A 19,478-nucleotide genomic window follows, 5' to 3' on the forward strand; every position below is an offset into this window, starting at 1 on the left:
TCGACGGAGACCCACACTCCTCTGTGCCCCCGACACCGCAGGGAGCGCTGATCCCTGAGACTGACATTCCCGAAACGGCGGGGAGAGCGCACCGGGAGAAAAGCCCTTGGCCCCCGCGGACGCCAAGCACCTCCCAACAGGCTATGCGCGCGCCTACAACTCCCATCATGCTCCACGGGGGGGGGGGCGGCGCTGAGCGGTTCCTGGCTAGGAGGCGGCAGTTCAACCCGTCACCCTTGCTCACACTGCCTTAATACTTCTCACTGTTCCTCAGTTATTTGGGGAAGCTCGTCAATCCCTTTAACAGGAGCAAGGCGGCAGACGCTCTAAGACCTTTGAGGAGGCGTGGCTCCGAACCGGAAGAACCTCCGGTTGCCGGGGGAACGCCACGCACCGAGGCGCCTGCCCAGTCACTGATGCTTGGGCTGAGGAAGAGACTGCTACCCACTTACCCAACTTGTGGAGGCGGCTTTGCTCCGGGCCAGGCATTCTTTCTGTGGAGGCCTAGAGAGAGGCACCCAGAAAGCCCGCACCGCGTTCCCGTCCCCGAGACGGAGACGAGCGAGTGCGTTCACTCCTGTTCTTCAGCAGCTCCCAGGCCCACAAGACTGACCGCAGAGAGCAGGTATCTCCTCAACCCCAATGTTTGTCTCCAAGCCGCCCGCAGTCCCCGCCGCCACCAGTTTTAGAATTGCGCTTCCTCGTGTTTTTCACTCCGTGTAGTTGTTTCTAATGTGTGAGGACTAGAAACAAAGTGGGCTGGTGGCCCAGAGAACTCATTGAACTGCTTTGGGTGAATTTTTGTTTTATTGGATGGTTTTAACACTGCCCAATTGGGGCCTTTTTGTTTGCTGTGTAGAAAGTGTAATTGAAATTTCACCATCAAAAACTGAAAGCTGAATAAAAATGTTTATTGGGGGTAGGAAGAGCGTTCTGTAATTCTCCCTGAAAACATTTTTATAGAGTTACAAAGTATCTCTCATGGTGTTTCCTTTGCTCGACTCCTCTCCCTGTAACCTACCTTCCAAGCTCTTAACTGTGAGTGACATCCAAATCCTTCAGGATTTTTCTGGCAACAAGTTTATAAAATCCTTTAGAAAGCAGTTTCTGGGACTTGCCTGGCGGTTCAGTAGTTGAGACTCCGCGCTTCCACTGCAGGGGGCACAGCTTCCATCCCTGGTTGGGGAGCTAAGACCGTCACATGCCCCGCGCGCGACCAAAAAAATAAAGAAAGCTGTTTCTCAGGTAACAGCTAAGGGAATTTGATTGTCTGGTGTTCAGAGAGAGGAAACAGTAAGATAAGAAACTGGAAAGGTGGATTGGCGCCAAATTGTGTACAAGTTTAAAAGCTATGCGTGAAATTTTAGACTTTATTCTAAAAGCCTCAAATTCTCAGTAGTGACTCTACGTCAGAAACACTGTGTGGTTCTTTAAAATACAGATGCCCTGATTCCGTCTTTGGAAATACTAATCCAATTAGCTGACTCCAGTGTGCAACCAGGGTTGAGAATCATGGCTATAGGACTTTAATTGCATCTGCTTCTGTGCACCCAGGACATGGCTAATGAATATTGAGTGACTTAAACTGTTATCTTTTATTTCCTTATTTCACACATGCAAAAAGTAAATTTATAAAAATGTATAATTATCAAAAAATAGAAGCATATATAAGGCTATGTGACACTTGTTTACAAAGCAACGTCAATAAATGTAATTATATCTTTTAGAACAGCTGACTTCTCTTTTAAATTGTGTGTCCCAAAGCATTTCAGTGACAGGCATCAGGTGTTTGATAATCCAGGAAAAGGGAACGGTAAATCAGAATCCAAGGTTCTGTGAAAAAACAAATATTCAGATATCAGGCTTTTAACAATCAATGCTCTGCTCAGAGGGGGATGATACAAGAAGTGGTCATATTTTTAAAATATTCAAAATCCTATCAGAAATGAAAAACAAGATAGAAGATTATATCAGTATGCTTAGTATAATTAACAGCAAAGTGAGTAATGGCAAATTTACTTTAAATTAAAATGATCTGTATGAATTGTTTCATGATATCAAAAGGCTAACTTAAAGTAGATTCTACAAATGCCTGTCCTTAAGCTGAGATTTAAAGGAATGGATTGAGTGAGATTTGAATCTCTACCACAAGGAGAAAAGTCGATTCAAGCAGCACGAGCGGAGTATCTCAAATGAAACCCATCCCTTGGGTAAGACAACCGTGGCCCTGTGTTTGGTTAGGGCACTGCACCTTCCCTTCTGCACATCATTTTCCAATTTCAGTTTTGAAGTTTCTGTCGATAATGATCGCTGAAGGGGCCTAACCGAAACTGATGATGCAGCCTCCTTTCAAATGTAGTTGTCTTGGAAACTTCTTGTTTCAAGTTGCTGCATCCTCACATCCTTCAAGGTATGGTCTTGCCTTTTTGGTATGGAATAAAAAATACTGAAGGAACTGTAAGATGGCAAGTTAGATAGAGATGAATTTAGTATTTAGAGAACTTTGAAAATGGTGGTTTGGAGAGTAATAGGAAATGTTTGGAATACAGGTATATAGTGGTTGCTGCTGTAGCAGTCCCTGCTACAGTTGAGGGCTGCCAAAAGGGGTATATATCTCTCTTCTCCCGCCACGTATTAATGTTTTGAGGGACTGGGATGGTGGTTTACCCAAAGGAAGAACCTTTGAGAATTTTTATTTGGAGATTTGAAATCTAATCTAACAGTACTTGGAAGGGTATGAATAGCCATAAAGTTATCACATAGCCAGACATATGTCATCAGTAATTTTACTTGACATCAAAATACTTACACATTTGCATTGCTGATGGAGTTTATTGAAAGTTTGCATTTGAAGGATTTTTTTCAAAGAAAGAATTGATAAACAAATGAACAGGGACTTCAGGAACAAATTAACTTCAGGAACAGATTAACAAAGAAATTGTTATAGTATTTGAGAAACGGAGATTAAAATGTAAGATGGGTATTTACACTCATATTCTTCACTAGGACACTAGTTAAAATTCTTTTAAAAAAATACTTAACAGGAGATTTCATATAAGTTATAATTTCAAAGAAACAAAAGTGTATTAAGGTTCAGTGTGTGTGTGTGTGTGTGTGTTTTATACATAACCTTCCCAAATGGATTTGTGTTGACTTACAAAAATATCAAGATATGTAAGGACAAAGGAAAACTTAAGGTGAATATATCAGCTGCAAATTGAATATAGTCAGCAAACAAAAATGGTGAATTTAATATTTATTACTTCATATTATTGCAAAATGCAACAATGGGGTTAGCTTTAGGAAAATATTTAGCCAGTGGACTCAAATGAGGCAGCCTAAAATTTCAGGGTTTTTTTGTTATTCTGGTCTGCTTTCTACTTTCTATTTTAGCAGCAGGCTGTGTATGAACATCACTACCCACACATTTCCAGATTTCCAGAAAAGGCTGCAGGTATTCTCAAGTATCACAAATGGTAGACTCCACAGGATACTAAGTAAACCACATTTTGTTCTTAAGTATTATGTTACAATAAGAAATGTACAGTTATTTCAAGGGCATTATTCTGTCTTGCTGGGGGTTATTAGCTGCCAATCTGCATTTCAGTTAAGACTCCTTTCTGGTAATCAGCTTAAACTCTGTTTACTAAATGCAAAGCTACAATGACATGGTTTTCACAATATCACTGACTTTAAATTCTGAAAATTTGGGATATATATGATTATATTCTCCATATTTAAGGTGCCTGTGTTAATTTTTTTTTCCCCCTGACTTGCAGCTGATTTGTGAATCCTTGCCTCACATTATGGGATTGCTTGATAGACTTTCAGGCTTGCTTGGCCTCAGAAAGAAGGAGGTTCATGTTTTGTGCCTTGGGCTGGATAATAGTGGCAAAACAACAATCATTAATAAACTTAAACCTTCAAATGTAAGTATATTTATTAGATACATTATATATTTTCTGCTAAAGAAAGCTCATGGAAGATTATTTTGTCTGTCCTTGTAACTTCACTGTCACATTATGAAATCTTAATAAATTTGTGATACCTTTAGTAAAGTAATAAGTATCAGCCAGCTATAACGTGAAGTGTATTTTATGCTGATATGTAGGTAAATCTTGACTATTTAAACTGGAGTATTTTCCAAATGCATTTTCTTCACAAAAGATCTTCAAAAATTTGCTATGTTCTGGTAGAATTGCCTTCGTTTTGACTCTCTCTTTACAAGAGGAGCAAAACAAAGGGAAAGGTGGATCATTTTTACAGATTCTATGGATAATTAGCCAGTTTCTGAAGAGTGTTACATGCATATCAGTAGTAGAAAGCAAGATGACTTTAAGTCATGTAAGTCATAAGTACATGAATGTATTGTTTAAATAAGTGAAATATGTATATAAGCTAGCACATTCACTGCATAATGTATGAGTTATGTTGTGCTGTGTGCCCAGTCGTGCTGTGTGCCCTGTCGTGTCCAACTCTTTGCAACCCCATGGAGTATAGCCTGACAGACTCCTGTGTCCATGGATTTTCCAAACAAGAATACTGGAGTTGGTTGCCATTTCCTACTCCAAGGGATGTTCCCCACCCAGGGATCAAACCTCTTGTGCCTCCTGCATTGGAAGGCCGATTCTTTACTACTGTGCCATCTGGGAAGTATCAGCTACAATTAGGTTCTGCTGTATATAAAGAAAACCCACATAACAGTGGACTGAAGATGGAGGCTTCTTTTTCTATCATCTCAGTAAGTCCAGAAGAAATATTCCAGGGCTGTTGTGGCAGCTGCATGGTCCAGGCATCTTCCATCTTTCCTCTCTGCTATCCTTAGTGCCTGGTTTTCTTCAGGGTCTTCGGAATCTCCACATGGCCATCTTAGTTAACTATCCTCAGTTCAGTTCAGTTACTCAATCATGTCCGACTCTTTGTGACCCCATGGACTGCAGCACGCCAGGCCTCCCTGTCCATCACCAACTCCTGGACCCTACCCAAACTCATGTCCACTGAGTTGGTGATGCCATCCAACCATCTTATCCTCTGTCGTCCCCTTTACCTCCCGCCTTCAATCTTTCCCAGCATCAGGGTCTTTTCCATGAGTCCGTTCTTCACATCAGGTGGCCAAAGTATTAGAGTTTCAGCTTCAACATCGGTGCTTCCAATGAATACTCAGGACTGATCTCCTTTAGGATGGACTGGTTGGATCTCCTTGCAGTCCAAGGGACTCTCAAGAGTCTTCTCTAACACCACAGTTCAAAAGCATCAATTCTTCAGCACCCAGCTTTCTTTATAGTCCAACTCACACATCCATACATGACTACTGGAAAAACCATAGCCTTGGCTAGATGGACCTTTGTTGGCAAAGTAATGTCTTTGCTTTTTAATATGCTGTCTATATCCTAAGTTGCAGAGATGAAGAAAGAACAAGGCAAAAGAATAAGTCTTCCTGCCAAATAACGCTTACTCAGAAGCCTCAACTAATGACTCTTTCACCTGACTGGCTACCCTATCTGTAAATGAGGCTGGATTTTTTTTTTTTTTTTAAAGCAGAACATATTGCTGCTTCCATTAGTAATAGGGGTCCTGTAAGTACGAAGTCCCTTGGACTGCAAGGAGATCCAACCAGTCCATTCTAAAGGAGATCAGTCCTGGGTGTTCATTGGAAGGACTGATTCTAAAGCTGAAACTCTAATACTTTGACCACCTCATGCGAAGAGCTGACTCACTGGAAAAGACTCTGATGCTGGGAGGGATTGGGAGCAGGAGGAGAAGGGGACGACAGAGAATGAGATGGCCGGATGGCATCACTGACTTGATGGACATGAGTTTGAGTGAACTCCGGGAGTTGGTGATGGACAGGGAGGCCTGGCGTGCTGTGATTCATGGGGTCACAAAGAGTCTGACACGACTGAGTAACTGAACTGAACTGAAGTACAAAAGAGGGGCTTCCCTGGTGACTCAGTCGTAAAGAACCCACCTGCCAGTGCAGGAGAAGTGAGTTTGATCCCTGGCTTGTTAAGGTCCTATGGAGAAGGAAATGGAAACCCACTCCAGTATTTTTGCCTGGGAAATCCCATGGACAGAGGAGCCTGGCAGACTACAGTTCATAGGGTTGCAAAGAGGCGGACATGAATTAGTGACTAAAAAACAACAAAGTATGAAAGAATAGGAAAGTGGACATGAGGTAAACAGTTAACATTGACAGTTGTAAGTACTTTTATCTAGATAAAAACCATTAGTCAATCAATGGAAAATGTTGATGAAAAAAAATATATAATCTGCATATAAATTGAGCTGCTGCTGCTGCTAAGTCACTTCAGTCATGTCCGACTCTGTGCGACCCCATAGACAGCAGCCCACCATAAATCGAGCAGGTGGTTCAAAATTAGGAAACTGGTGCTCTTAATGACTGACAGGCTGGATAGTAGGAAGCGTTGCTCCTAAATATGGTAATTGAAGGTGGACTTCGTTGCCTCCAAATAGTGCTTCGGGTTGGGCAGAATGAGAACTCCTACTCTCCCCACCACCTTTTCCCCAACAGCTTCATTTTTACTTCTGTTTAGCTTGAGATTGCTCTTCATTTACAGAAATGCCATCATTTCTTTTCTTGTGGTCATCATTCCCTTCTTCTACATGGGAGAGTTTGCCATGTGAAACAACTAACTACTGGTATATTTTCAGATGGCAGTTAGTTTAAGGCAGCTGGGATAAGAAGTTGAAAATGGAGCTGGAAGGTAATTTCGGTGTTTTAAGGGGCTCTCTGCTGCTGCTGCTGCTAAGTCACTTCAGTCGTGTCCGACTAGTAGCGACCCCACGGACTGCAGCCCACCAGGCTCCTCTGTCCATGGGATTTTCTAGGCAAGAGTACTGGAGTGGCTTGCCATTGCCTTCTCCGAAGGGGCTCTCTAATCAAGTTGGAAATCAGCTGAAATAAATGTGCTAAAGTCAGAGATTAAAAAAAAATAGCAGTTTTATTGAAATATTAGTTTTGGAGGGCAAGGTTTACGTCTGGCCAGAGGACTTGCTAACACTCTCTTGAGTTATGATTCATGTCCCAGAATTCAAGCTTTCCTCCTCAGGGAGAGATCCTGCTTGTCTAGGTTTACTGAATGGTTAAGAACAGATGAGAATGCATGGTTTCAAGAAGCATGTGGCTCTTAATGAGAGAGAGGCAGAATCAAGAATGTTGTTTCCATTTCACAAACTGAGACATCAGAGAAGTCCTCCCCACCCATGAAGAGGAGTCAATTTAGAGAGGAGAGATAGAGTAGCTAGAAGTGTCATTTTAATGGAGTCTTCTCTATATGAAAGCAGGGAAAAGAGATTTCACCAATAAGGAAAGGAACAGGTTAAAAAGTCTGTCTCCTAACCGAGGTGATTGTAATAAATTTCTTTAACAGTCTTTAAGAAGAAGATATAGCGACCTACCCACTTGCTTCTGCTGCTGCTGCTGCTAAGTCACTTCAATCGTGTCCGACTCTGTGTGACCCCATAGATGGCAACCCACCAGGCTCCCCCATCCCTGGGAGTCTCCGGGCAGGAATGCTGGAGTGGGTTGCCGTTTCCTTCTCCAATGCGTGAAAGTGAAAAGTGAAAGTGAAGTCGCTGTTGTGTCCAACTCTTAGCGACCCCATGGACTTCAGCCTACCAGGCTCCTCCGTCCATGGGATTTTCCAGGCAAGAGTACTGGAGTGAGGTGCCATTGCCTTCTCCCCTACCCACTTGAATGGGGTCCAAATTGAATTTAGAGAACCATACGCAGCTGTGGTTGGGTCCATAATTAGTTCCATGGATGGTTCAGCTGTCAGTAGATCAACCTGGGCTAATATTAAGAAACTTAGTGGCTGGTGACATGCAGCACTTCTGCAGGTAAGCCTAGTAGCATAAGGGAGCAAAATTATAAGGAAGTTCTTCAGGTAAGGTCCTATTCTATAGGAGATATTTCCATTTTTTTTTATATCACGGAATATCTTCAAAAGTAATTTTTTTTGTAAAAGTTGTGTCAAATAAGTACAAAATGATTGAAACCAGAGCCACAGTTAATAGTGCCAAAGTGTGCCAGCCCCCTGGTGTCTACTGTACTCAGATTGGCAGAAATGACATTCAAAGAACAAAATGGAAATTACGTTGTCTCTTTCCATTTTCCCCAACAGTATAGTGATCTTCTGTCCCAAGACATGGTTATTACCGTAGGAATAATCTTCTTTGATATGGATTGGGAACAGCTTTCTTCTCTAAACATTATTGATCATTTGGGGCAGCAGCAGCAGGAGGCATCCTGTGCTCAGTCTACCATCCTAAAATATTCTAATATCCCAATTTCAGACTAGTCCTGTGCAAGACCTGCTTACCCTGCCTAACACACTATGCTATTCAGGGAGAGTCCTCAGGAATATCTGGGCATGGAGCCAGTTACTGAGGCTTTTTAATTAATCTTTTGTTTTCCAGCATATGCATCTCTCTGCTACCACTGGTGAATTATGGAAGTAGCCTAGACTAGCTCCAGGGCTATTTTTAAGGGGATCATCTAATTTCTGAGACCACTTCCTGAGTGTTAATCGTTAGGCAACTATCCCGTCTCCTCAGAGCAATTGACCTCTACCTTCTGAGAGCACAGTAAGTTGTTTTACTTAAAAAAAAAAAAAATTGAAAAACAACTTCGTGATTATAGCCAAGAGGACACTTGAAATGGGACTTCTTAAAAGCCCTAAAACCTGTCACCCAGGCACAGATAAAACACTTGCTTCCTCCCTACCTTTGAACCCAAGAACGGTTTCTTGTGAGCTTATATCCACTATGAGAAATATTATTTTTAATGAATTAAGGTGAGTAATAGAAATCAAAAAGCAGAGACATTACTTTGCCAACAAAGGTCCATCTAGTCAAGGCTGTGGTTTTTCCAGTAGTCACTTATGGATGTGAGAGTTGGACTATAAAGAAAGTCTAGCACCAAAGAATTGATGCTTTTGAACTGTGGTGTTGGAGAAGACTCTTGAGAGTCCACTGAACCACAAGGAAATCCGACCAGTCCATCCTAAAGCAGATCAATCTTGGGTGTTCATTGGAAGTAATGATGCTGAAGCTGAAACTCCAATACTTTGGCCACCTCATGCGAAGAACTGACTCACTGGAAAAGACCCTGATGCTGGGAAAGATTGAAGGCAGGAGGAGAAGGGGACGACAGAGGATGAGATGGTTGGATGGCATCACCAACTCAGTGGACATGGGTTTGGGTAAACTCTGGGAGTTGATGATGGACAGGGAGACCTGGCGTGCTGCAGTCCATGGGGTCGCAAAGAGTCAGAGCCTAGTGAGCAACTAAACTGAACTGAATTGAATAGAAACCTATGATCCTCTATTAGGAAATGTCCGAAAGAAATTACAAGTCTCATTTTATAGTAAAATAGTCTCTTACGTTTTTGCGGAGGGATAAAGTCAGTTTCTAGATAACTAGATACTCCCTGAGCCCAAACTAGTTTTTAATATTAAGCTCTCTTAATGTTCATTTGTTGTTAATATGTTAAGGTTGCTGATCTTTTCTAAACTGTTAAGGAGAGAAAAGAGGTACATTTTAACCTGATAACTTTTCAAGAATCTGGTCTTAGTGTCATACTAAGAGATGTGCTCTATTAACACCTTTCTTCTAAAATTCTAACTTTTGCCCCATTCCCCAACATAAATGCTCTCATTCTGTCCATCCAGTTTTATATTAACATTTAAAACAATCTGAAATTGCTTCACATATTCAGTTGATAAGTTATTACATTTTTCTTCATCATAAAATTAAATTCATAAGAGCATAGATCTTATATTGTTTAATAATGCTGTTTAGTCGCTAAGGCATGTCTGACCCTTTGCAGTCCTGTGCACTGTAGACTGCCAGGCTCCTCTCCGTGGGGTTTCCCAAATACCTAGAATATTTCTTAGTAGTTAAATGTATTTTTGTACAAATGGACTGATGGGTGATTTTTTAATTTTCATTTTTGGGCAGGGAATGATTATTGATCGTACCAAGGATATCATTTTCAACAGATTTAGTAAAAGTCACTAAATAGGGTCTCTCTTGGAAACCTCGTTCTAGTCTTACTGATACTGGTCTATTACTGGGCTGTCTCAGATGGCCTAATCCACTTAGGTAATAATTCCTGTGCTCTTTCCTTGGTTTGTAAGCATCCCTTGTCCAATTTAGAGAATCATCAAATGTATTTGTTCCTGAATAGAGCAGAGGAAAATTAATCAGTGAAGACTATTTCAGAATTCTTTAGAGGAAAATGAATCACACTTGAATCTGAAAGTACCAGCTCACATATCTTGTCCTGTCCTAATTAATTAGTGGAGTTTCTTCTTTCTAATTATCTTCCACTAGAACTTTAGAAGTGAAGAAAAGATTTGATTAATTTTATCCCTGTTAAAACAGCAAATTAAAGAGTAGCTTCTCTGGAAACAAAAAGAGTTTGTGAAGAAACTGGGTGATTATGGACAGGCTAGGCCAATTTCTAATTACAGTTCAGTGATTAGAATTATAGTTCAAGGCTACTCACTTGAGCTATATTTTCTGAGATTTCTTTAAACGTTCAACTAATTTTTTTGTTATTGTTATTTTTTCCTAATAATAATAGCTGATGGTTTTATCACATTGGCACATGAAAATTAATAACATCAAAACAGTATTGTATTTTAGGACAACAAAAATTAGGAAATTCTTTATTCCAAAGCTTGTTGTATAGTGAAGGACCCCTAAGATATGAGGTAAGAATCTGAGTAACAAGAAATAAATTCTGTCTAACATAAAGAGAGAGATTTTTGTAAGAATACTAGGCAGCTCACAGAATGGAAGGGAAAGCTGAGTAAACAAATTTCAGAAAGCCAAAATCAGGGCAGCTCTGGGAAGTCTTTTCACTAGCACATTACTATTAAGGTGACCAAGCTCCAGAGACCTTTCACCTTATATCTTTCCATTTGAATTTAAAATTTTCAGGAGTAAACTACCAAAGTAAACATAATGATGTGAGGCAGCAATTTTCCCTCTACTCCTCTTTTTACATAAAAGCAACGTGATGAACTGAAAGGGGAATTTTTTTTTTAGGTTACATTTGTGGCAGTATGAAGAAGACTGGGGTACCAAACTGAAATCAGTGACAGTGTAATTCTTAATGATAACAACCATTTGTTGAGTGTTTACTAACGACCAGACCTAGTATTTTGCATCAATTAGCTTACTTAATTCTCATGAAAACATTAAGAGTTAAGGGTAGTAATGATATATTTTACATTTAAGAAAACTCAGGCTTAGAGAAGTAACTTGTTTAGATGGTGTGTTAGCAGTTAGGAGTAATCAGGAGGCGGTTGTAGTAATTTGAAGCAAGAAATGATGAGGACCTAAGCTAAGTTAGTGAGCCAGAGTCAGTAAAGCTCAGAGAATTGTTGTATAGGGGATGTAAAAAAAGGAAGGAGTCAAGTATAACTCCTGGGCATCTGGGTCAGAAAGTGAATGGACTTCTATTCAAAAGGAGAAAGTTTTGATGGTACAATTAAGTTAACTTAATTGATAAGTTAACTTGTCAGTTTAAGGTCTTTTACTTGCCTGTGGATCATGTCAGCAGGTCTTGCCCTCTTGCAATCTCTTCAACTCAATCTCCACCACGGCCCCACCTCTCTCACTTGGTTACATATAGTCTTTCCCTTAATAAATATATTTTAGGCATAGGCCTTCAACTTTTCCTGAGTGGTGAGTTCCTCCCTTCCTTGCAGTTGTTGCCCTGGCTATATCCTTTGACTTGATTGTTCTTTGCCCAGATCTTGTCATAGCTTTTTTCCTTCTTAACATTTACTGGGTGAGATGTCACCTCTCTCAGTCTTATTGCTAAACTAACCCTCCTCCACACCATTGCCTCCCACCTTCAATCACCTTTCATTGCACTTAGCACCATTCAAAATTGGTATCTTAGTTGTTTATTGCCATTTACCTTCTCTAGATTATAAATTCCATGAGAGCAGAGACCATGTATATTCACCATCTAGACATGAAGACAATCCTCTGTAGCACGCATCCTGCTTGCTAAGTCATTTCAGTTGTGTCTGACTCTCTGCAACCGCATGGACAATGTCCTGCCAGGCTTCTCTGTCCATGGGATTCTCCGGGCAAGAATACTGGAGTGGGTTGCCATGCCTGCCTCCAGGGGATCTTCCCGACCCAGGGATCGAACCCACCTCTCTTATGTCTCCTACATTGGCAGATGGGTTATTTACCAGTAGTGCCACCTGGGAAGCCCCTGTGTTGCATTTGCAAACTCAGTAAGTATGGAAGATTAGGAAGTCCTATATGTGAGCTAAAAGAGACTTGTGAAACTACATTAAGTTGATGGTAACTTTCAGCAAGCCTCAAAATGTGAATTAAGACACACATTATGTAGATTTATAATTACTAAACCTTAAACTTGAGAAGACTCTTGAGAGTCCCTTATACTGCAAGGAGATCCAACCAGTCCATTCTAGAGGAGATCAATCCTGGATGTTCATTGGAGGGACTGATGCTAAAGCTGAAACTGCAATACTTTGGCCACCTCATGCGACGAGTTGACTCACTGGAAAAGACTCTAATGCTGGGAAAGGTTGGGGGCGGGAGGAGAAGGGGACGATGGAGAATGAGATGGCTGGATGGCATCACCGACTCTGTGGACATGGGTTTGAGTGGACTCCGGGAGTTGGTGATGGACAGGGAGGCCTGGTGTGCTGTGATTCATGGGGTCGCGGAGAGTCGGACACGACTGAGCGACTGAACTGAACTGAACTGAACTGAAACTTCTATAAAGAATTCACACACAATGATCTCCTTGCAAAAATTATGATTTTGTTTAATCCTTTCATCTTCTTAGTGGCAGATTTTAGAATTGGAAAAACTGGGTGCTTTTCTCTTAACCTGATGAAAAATCCATCTTTGGTAATTGCAAATTTCTAAATTTTGTCTCTTTTCTTAAAGGCTCAGTCTCAAGATATAGTTCCAACAATAGGATTCAGCATACAGAAATTCAAATCATCTAGGTAAATCATTTTATTAAACTTGTGATTAAGAAGTTGTGGGTGAAAAATGGTATTAGATCCATCTAGTTATTCCTGCTCCTCTTAGAAAAAGGAATCTGTTGTTTCAGAAACTCACTGATGTTAAAATATTTGTACTACTATCTCTGGATTATTCTTCAGAATTTAGAGTTTAGGTAAACTCTTTTTTTAAATTTTTTTAATATAAATTTATTTAATTGGAGGCTAATTACTTTACAATATTGTGTTGGTTTTGACATATGTTGACATGAATCTACCATGGGTGTACATGTGTTCTCCATCCTGAACCCCCCTCCCACCTCCCTCCCATCCCATCCCTCTGGGTCATCCCAGTGCTCCAGCCCTGATCATCCTGTCTCATGCATCAAACCTGGACTGGCGATTCATTTCACATATAATAATATACATGTTTCAATGCCATTCTCCCAAATCATCCCACCCTCGCCCTCTCCCACAGGGTCCAAAAGACTGTTCTATACATCTGTGTCTCTTTTGCTGTCTCGCATACAGGGTTATTGTTACCATCTTTCTAAATTCCATATATATGCGTTAGTATACTGTATTGATGTTTTTCTTTCTGGCTTCACTCTGTATAATAGGCTCCAGTTTCATCCACCTCATTAGAACTGGTTCAAATGTATTATTTTTAATGGCTGAGTAATACTCCATTGTGTATATGTATCACAGCTTTCTTATCCATTCGTCTGCTGATGGACATCTAGGTTGCTTCCATGTCCTGGCTATTATAATTTCACTAGCAAAGAAAAATATATTTTTAATATGTTACTATTATAAAGTCAGATTTATATTCAAAAAATTTATTCTGTGGCACTTGTACTTGAAAGCTGGCCCAAGTTGAACACTGTATACTCAAGGGTGGTTTATTTGATTGATAATAATTTAAAGTTTTAGTAGCTTATAATGTAGTAATTTTTTGTTGTTGTTTGTTTTATAGTTTGTCTTTTACAGTGTTTGACATGTCAGGTCAAGGAAGATACAGAAATCTCTGGGAACACTATTATAAGTAAGTATGTTTGCAAATGTTGGTTAACTAGATGGTTATATTTTAACAACAAGTAGCAATTAGAAATCCAAATGATTATATGGGCTAGGTTGCAATGTTTATTTTTATGTAATTTAAGTATACATTCTAAGTTTTTAAAAAATATATAATCGTACTGGACATTATTTGTCAAGTGCTTCAGATTCTTCATAAGCTTGGGCCTTGCATGTTCTGTTGTCTCTGTTTTTAATGTCCTATTTTACTCTACTTCTCTGCATCTTAAGGTTGATATATTCATTCTTTAAGGACTCACTCAAAAGTCATCTCCTCTGTGGAGATTCATTTATTGTGGAGATGCTCAATTATTCTGGCCCCAGTGTTGGGGTAGTACTTAACCATTCATATTTCTCTAATCTTATAACCATATAATCAAGGGGGTTGGATTTTTTTCTTATTCAGATTATTTCTTCAAGATCAAGTACGATTCTGGGCACACAGATCAGTAAATAATTGCTGAATAAATTTAGTTAAAATAGCAGCACCAACAGTTGATCCATTTGTTCAACAAGCAGTTCTAAACAAGATGTTTTGCTGTGTGTGCAAATCAGGTGCTCACCAGTTATTTCAGATTAACAGCTATCAAGTTGCTAGGATCCAAATATGCTATGTTTGTGGTATCCTGCATTAAATTATCTGGGGGAAATGTGAGGTGTTTCTATTTTTAAGGCAACTTGAGTTTTCAGTATAGGATTTTTTAAATTCCTCTTCCAATTATTTGGTAAGCAACTTTTTTTTTTAATGTATTTAATACTTTAAAAATAATTTTATTACAGAAAATGTAATACTACGTAAAAAATAGTACTTAAAGGAAATTTTTTTTCTGATTTTAACATTCTTTTTCCTTAAAATCTTTTTGGAAGAAGTTAATGAATTCAGGAATATTTTAGATACACTGTAGGTGGAATGCTGAATATGGTTACTGTTCAGAAATCTATAGTAAATTTCCTATAGCTATGTTTTTCTGATTGTTAAAGAACAAGTGCATTTTAATCTATTAGACTGAAAAAAGGTTAAAAAGATTAATTAATCTACTGTTGGCAAAACACGCAACTCTTACAGATAATGTAACATCATTTTTAGGGTAATTTTTCAATATCTGTTAAAATGAAGAATGTTCATACCCTCCAGTCATAATTTTTGCTTTCAGAAAAGTACAGATGACTGGGACTGCTTGGAAAACATGTACATAAAAGAATGTGTGTTGAGAATTATTTATAATGATATTTTGTCATATCTCAGTTATATAAAGAAAATTATTCTTAATAAAAATGTATGCTTAATATATATTGAGAGAGAAGAAAATTCTTACTGTAATATAAGAGAGAGAAGAAAATTCTTACTGTAATAGCATTTGTTTGGGTACTAATGAGATTATAAAAGAAGTTTACTTTGTCATTTATTTCATTCTATAATGTTAATTATTGTATAGTTTTTGCATATTACTCTTTGAATATAAAAAAGTAATAAAGCCTAAGATATAAAGAGTGCATATTGGGAAAGGAGTTAATGTTTAGAAAATATATCTTTTGAGTATGTTTCTTCTGTTTTGAAATAACATTTAACATAACTGAGAAAGGAGCCTTCTAAAGTATGCACCATGTGCTGTATAGTTTTCATTTAACATTCTATGATAAGTCAGGAAAATATAAAAAGAATATAACTCTCATGGCAACCTAATATTTTCTTATATTCCTTCCTATGCCAAAGTTTGCTTAATCATTTCTCTGTTTTTGGACATAAAGATTGTTCTCAGTTTTGGAAGATTATAAATAATTCTTCAGTTAACATATTACTGTATAAATCTCTGTCATACTTCATGTTTCCTTAGTATAAATTTTAGAATTGAAATTACTGGCTCAAAGTGACTGAATGTTTTTAAAGCTCTTGATGTATATTTCCAGTTGTATCAGTTTCTATATCCACTGGTAATGTATGACTGTAATAAAATGCATTCATCTTTTTAAATGATAGCAGACAGTGGTATTAAAAAGTTGTTTTATTTTTTATATGCATGGGAGTACTAATGACATTGAACTTTAAAAATCTTGATTTATGACTGGAATAAGTGAGTCACAAAAAAATATAATAAATGTCTAATAAGTATATGAAAGTATATTGAACTTAACAAGAAATTAATAAAATGCAAAGTAAAATAATATGCTGTTAAGATGGTAAAAAATTGAAAAGAATAAGAACCATGCTGGCCAGGGAGTGGGAAAAGTGCTGATAGTATTATAAAATTGATATAGCATTTCTAATTTGTTAGTGTTTATCTAAAACTTTAAATTACATATGTATTCCTAGGCATTCTGTTCCTAAGAAGAGATCTTAAAATATCAATAAATTTTTAAAATGTATTTGGGAGGATGTTTATCCCAAAGTTTTTCATAATAATGAAAATTGGAAATATTCTGTGAAGCCCAACAATAGAAGTTTGATACAATATTTAATGACATACTCAGTATAATGAAAGATGTTATTGAAAGATGTCTTTCAAAAAAAACTTTATTGAAAGCCTCTTTATGGTTTAATGCTTCATATAAAAGTAGTTCAAACTATGCTATAAAAATGATTAAAGAAGTGATTACATATATATCAAAGGCAGAATAAAATAGCAAGAGTCCATTTAAATACAGGTGTAGATATTCGTATATGAATATTCTTTCTTGGGAAATTCCATGTACAGAGGAGCCTGGCAGGCTGCTGTCCATGGGGTTGCAAAGAATTGGACAGGACTGAGTACACGTGCATACACACATGTACAAAGAAAGTGCTGAAAATGATTTATTTGCAAATATTAATGATTGTGCCTGTGTAATAGGATTGTGTTTTTACCTTTTTTTTTTAAATTTATGACCATGCTGAGTTCATTGCTGCACACGGGCTTTCTCTAGTTGCAGTGATCGGTGGCTACTTTCTAGTTGCAGTATGCAGGCTTCTCATTGTGGTGGCTGCTTATTGCAGATCATAGGCTCTCGGTTTCAGAAGCTGAGTCGCTTTGGCTCAGTAGTTGTGATTCACAGGCTCTAAAGTGTGGGTTCAGTAATTGTAGTGCATGGGCTTAGTTACTTTGCATAATGTGGGATCTTCCTGGATCAGGGAATTGAACCTGTGTCCCCTGCATTGGCAGGTAGATTCTTAACCACCAGGGAAGCCCAACTTGTTATTTTTTAAAATTATGAAATGAGTCATTAAATTTACCATGTTATGATCCAAATGAATAAAAATTACATGAAATGTTACTAATTTGGTTAATATATTAATCAAAATATGGCAATATTAATTGCTCATATAAGCTAATAAGGAACAGCACCAACGCCTGTAATGATAAATCGTCATAGGACATGAAGACATAATAAACGGTTTAAGATATGTAAATGAATAGTTAACGTAGAAAAATGTTTATCATTGATTTTTCTCATTCTTTATATTACACAGAGAAGGACAAGCCATTATTTTTGTCATTGATAGTAGTGATAAATTAAGAATGGTTGTGGCCAAAGAAGAACTTCATACTCTTCTGAATCATCCAGGTACATGTGTGTGTCTTTCAGTCTGTGATGTTTATGCTTTGGCGTCATGTGTGATGTTTTGTTCTTTGATGTCAGCAAAACACGTTGTTTACGCTGTATAATCTTATTTAAAATTTTTAAATTTTAAAGCATATTAATTATGTGAAATTTGCAATACCATATATATTTTTAAATTTCAAAGCCATTTGCAGTGTTTTCCAGGTGTTTGATCTTCATTTCCTGAAATTAAAAGTGCCCTTTTTTCCTGATCATGTAAATAATGTATCAGTAGCAAAGTAGATGAACAGAAAAAGAATAAGAGTGAAAGTTAAAATTGATGTTTCAACACATTAAAAATTTTTTTGGTTGCCATCTTTACGTAAGTGTGAATGTGTAATCACAGTATTTCTTAGATATTTATTGTGAGAATTCTTTTAAAACAGATCTTTTCTATTTTTAAATTACTGCCAGCCCTCCAATTCCCTTTTAAGATAACAGTATTAACAATTTGGTACTTTTTCTTTCATACCTTTGCTTATAATTTCATATTATGTATATGCACAGATATACCAACATATGTACACACACATCAGCATATACAGGTACCAAAGATATATACGGTTATCCCTTGGTATCTAGGATCCCTAAGGATACCAAAAGCTGTAGTTGCTCAAGTCCCTTATATAAAATAGTGTTTACATAGAACCTATGCACATCCTCCCATGTATTTTAAACCATCTCTAGATTGCTTATAATACTTAACAAAATATAAATACTGTGGCTCAGATGGTAAAGAATCTGCCTGCAACGCAGCAGACTCGGGTTTGATCCCTGGGTTGGGAAGATCCCCTGGAGAAGGGGTCTACAGTCCATGGGGTCACAAAAAGTCAAATATAACTGAGCAACTAATACATTGCCAACGCGCGGTAAATTCGTTTTGTTTTCAGGAACTTTCTGTAATTTTTTTCGCTGAGTGTTTTCCATCCATTGTTGGTTGAATCTATGGGTGTGGAGTGCGCAGATACAGAGGGCCAACCATATAGGGTTGGGGGCTATGAGGACTGTCATCATTACTTACTAGAACAGGATCATATTCTGTATACTCTTCTGCATCTTCCTATTCTCAAATATCACTGCATGGTGGAAATCCTTTCAAGTCAAATTGCATGTATACAATTATTCTTTTAATGATGCCTAACATGCCATACTATGAATGTATCATGGTTTATTCAGTCATTCGCGTGTTGCTAGATATTCCTTCCCTCCCACCCCCCAGGAGTTCTCAGTACTGTTGTGGAATTCTGCATTTCTGGCTTTGCTCATGCAGAAAGATTTAAGTGACTTTTGTACCAGTACTTTTAGAAAATGGGTTTAAAAGAAATGCGGATTTGTTAGAATAAAAACAGAAATAGTATGTGGCCTTCTAAGAATTCTTTCTGCTTAACCACAATATCTTTGGCATTTTTATTGGACAACCTCAAGTTTATTCAAATATGTGGGGGGAAAACTATCCAATCTGTGCTTTTTCTGTGACTTTTTCACTTTTTTTATCTGGATTGAGAAGGCATTTTTGATTCTACATCCCCTTTTTGTTAATCTTTTCCCCTCTTTCCCAAAAAAAGTCATGACATTGACCAAAACATGAAATATGTCTTACAACATCTGCTTTAAATAAATAAAATGGGAAACTTAATTTCCTCAACTAAAGCCTTGTGCATGTATCTATATATACTTATGCATTTATTTTATAGGTTAGATTCCCAAAAAAGGGATTTCTCAGCTGAAATATATATTGAACTTTTTTTAATTTACATATAATATGTATTACAGAGAAATGCTGCAATCTTTAGTAT

General features: G+C 37.9%; 1 protein-coding gene across 2 annotated transcripts in view; it reads left to right on the forward strand.

Annotated features, from left to right (window-relative positions):
- The first annotated feature begins 202 nt into the window (after positions 1-202).
- Positions 203-19,478, forward strand: part of ARL6 (ARF like GTPase 6) — a 39,028-nt gene continuing 19,752 nt past the window's right edge. Inside the window, exons 1-5 of one of the 2 annotated variants that reach the window (XM_055398978.2) lie at positions 203-625; positions 3,780-3,929; positions 12,971-13,032; positions 14,006-14,074; positions 17,552-17,646. In XM_055398978.2, the coding sequence (XP_055254953.1) occupies positions 3,807-3,929; positions 12,971-13,032; positions 14,006-14,074; positions 17,552-17,646 (349 nt within the window). In that variant the 5' untranslated portion in view covers positions 203-625; positions 3,780-3,806. Of the gene's footprint in view, positions 626-656; positions 2,411-3,779; positions 3,930-12,970; positions 13,033-14,005; positions 14,075-17,551; positions 17,647-19,478 lie in introns of those variants that run through there. The other variant, XM_088836288.1, reaches the window with a different exon arrangement.

Source organism: Moschus berezovskii, chromosome 1, assembly GCF_049115385.1.
Source record: "Moschus berezovskii isolate FMDL1 chromosome 1, NW_MosBer_1.0, whole genome shotgun sequence".
In the NCBI taxonomy this organism is placed as follows: domain Eukaryota; kingdom Metazoa; phylum Chordata; class Mammalia; order Artiodactyla; family Moschidae; genus Moschus; species Moschus berezovskii.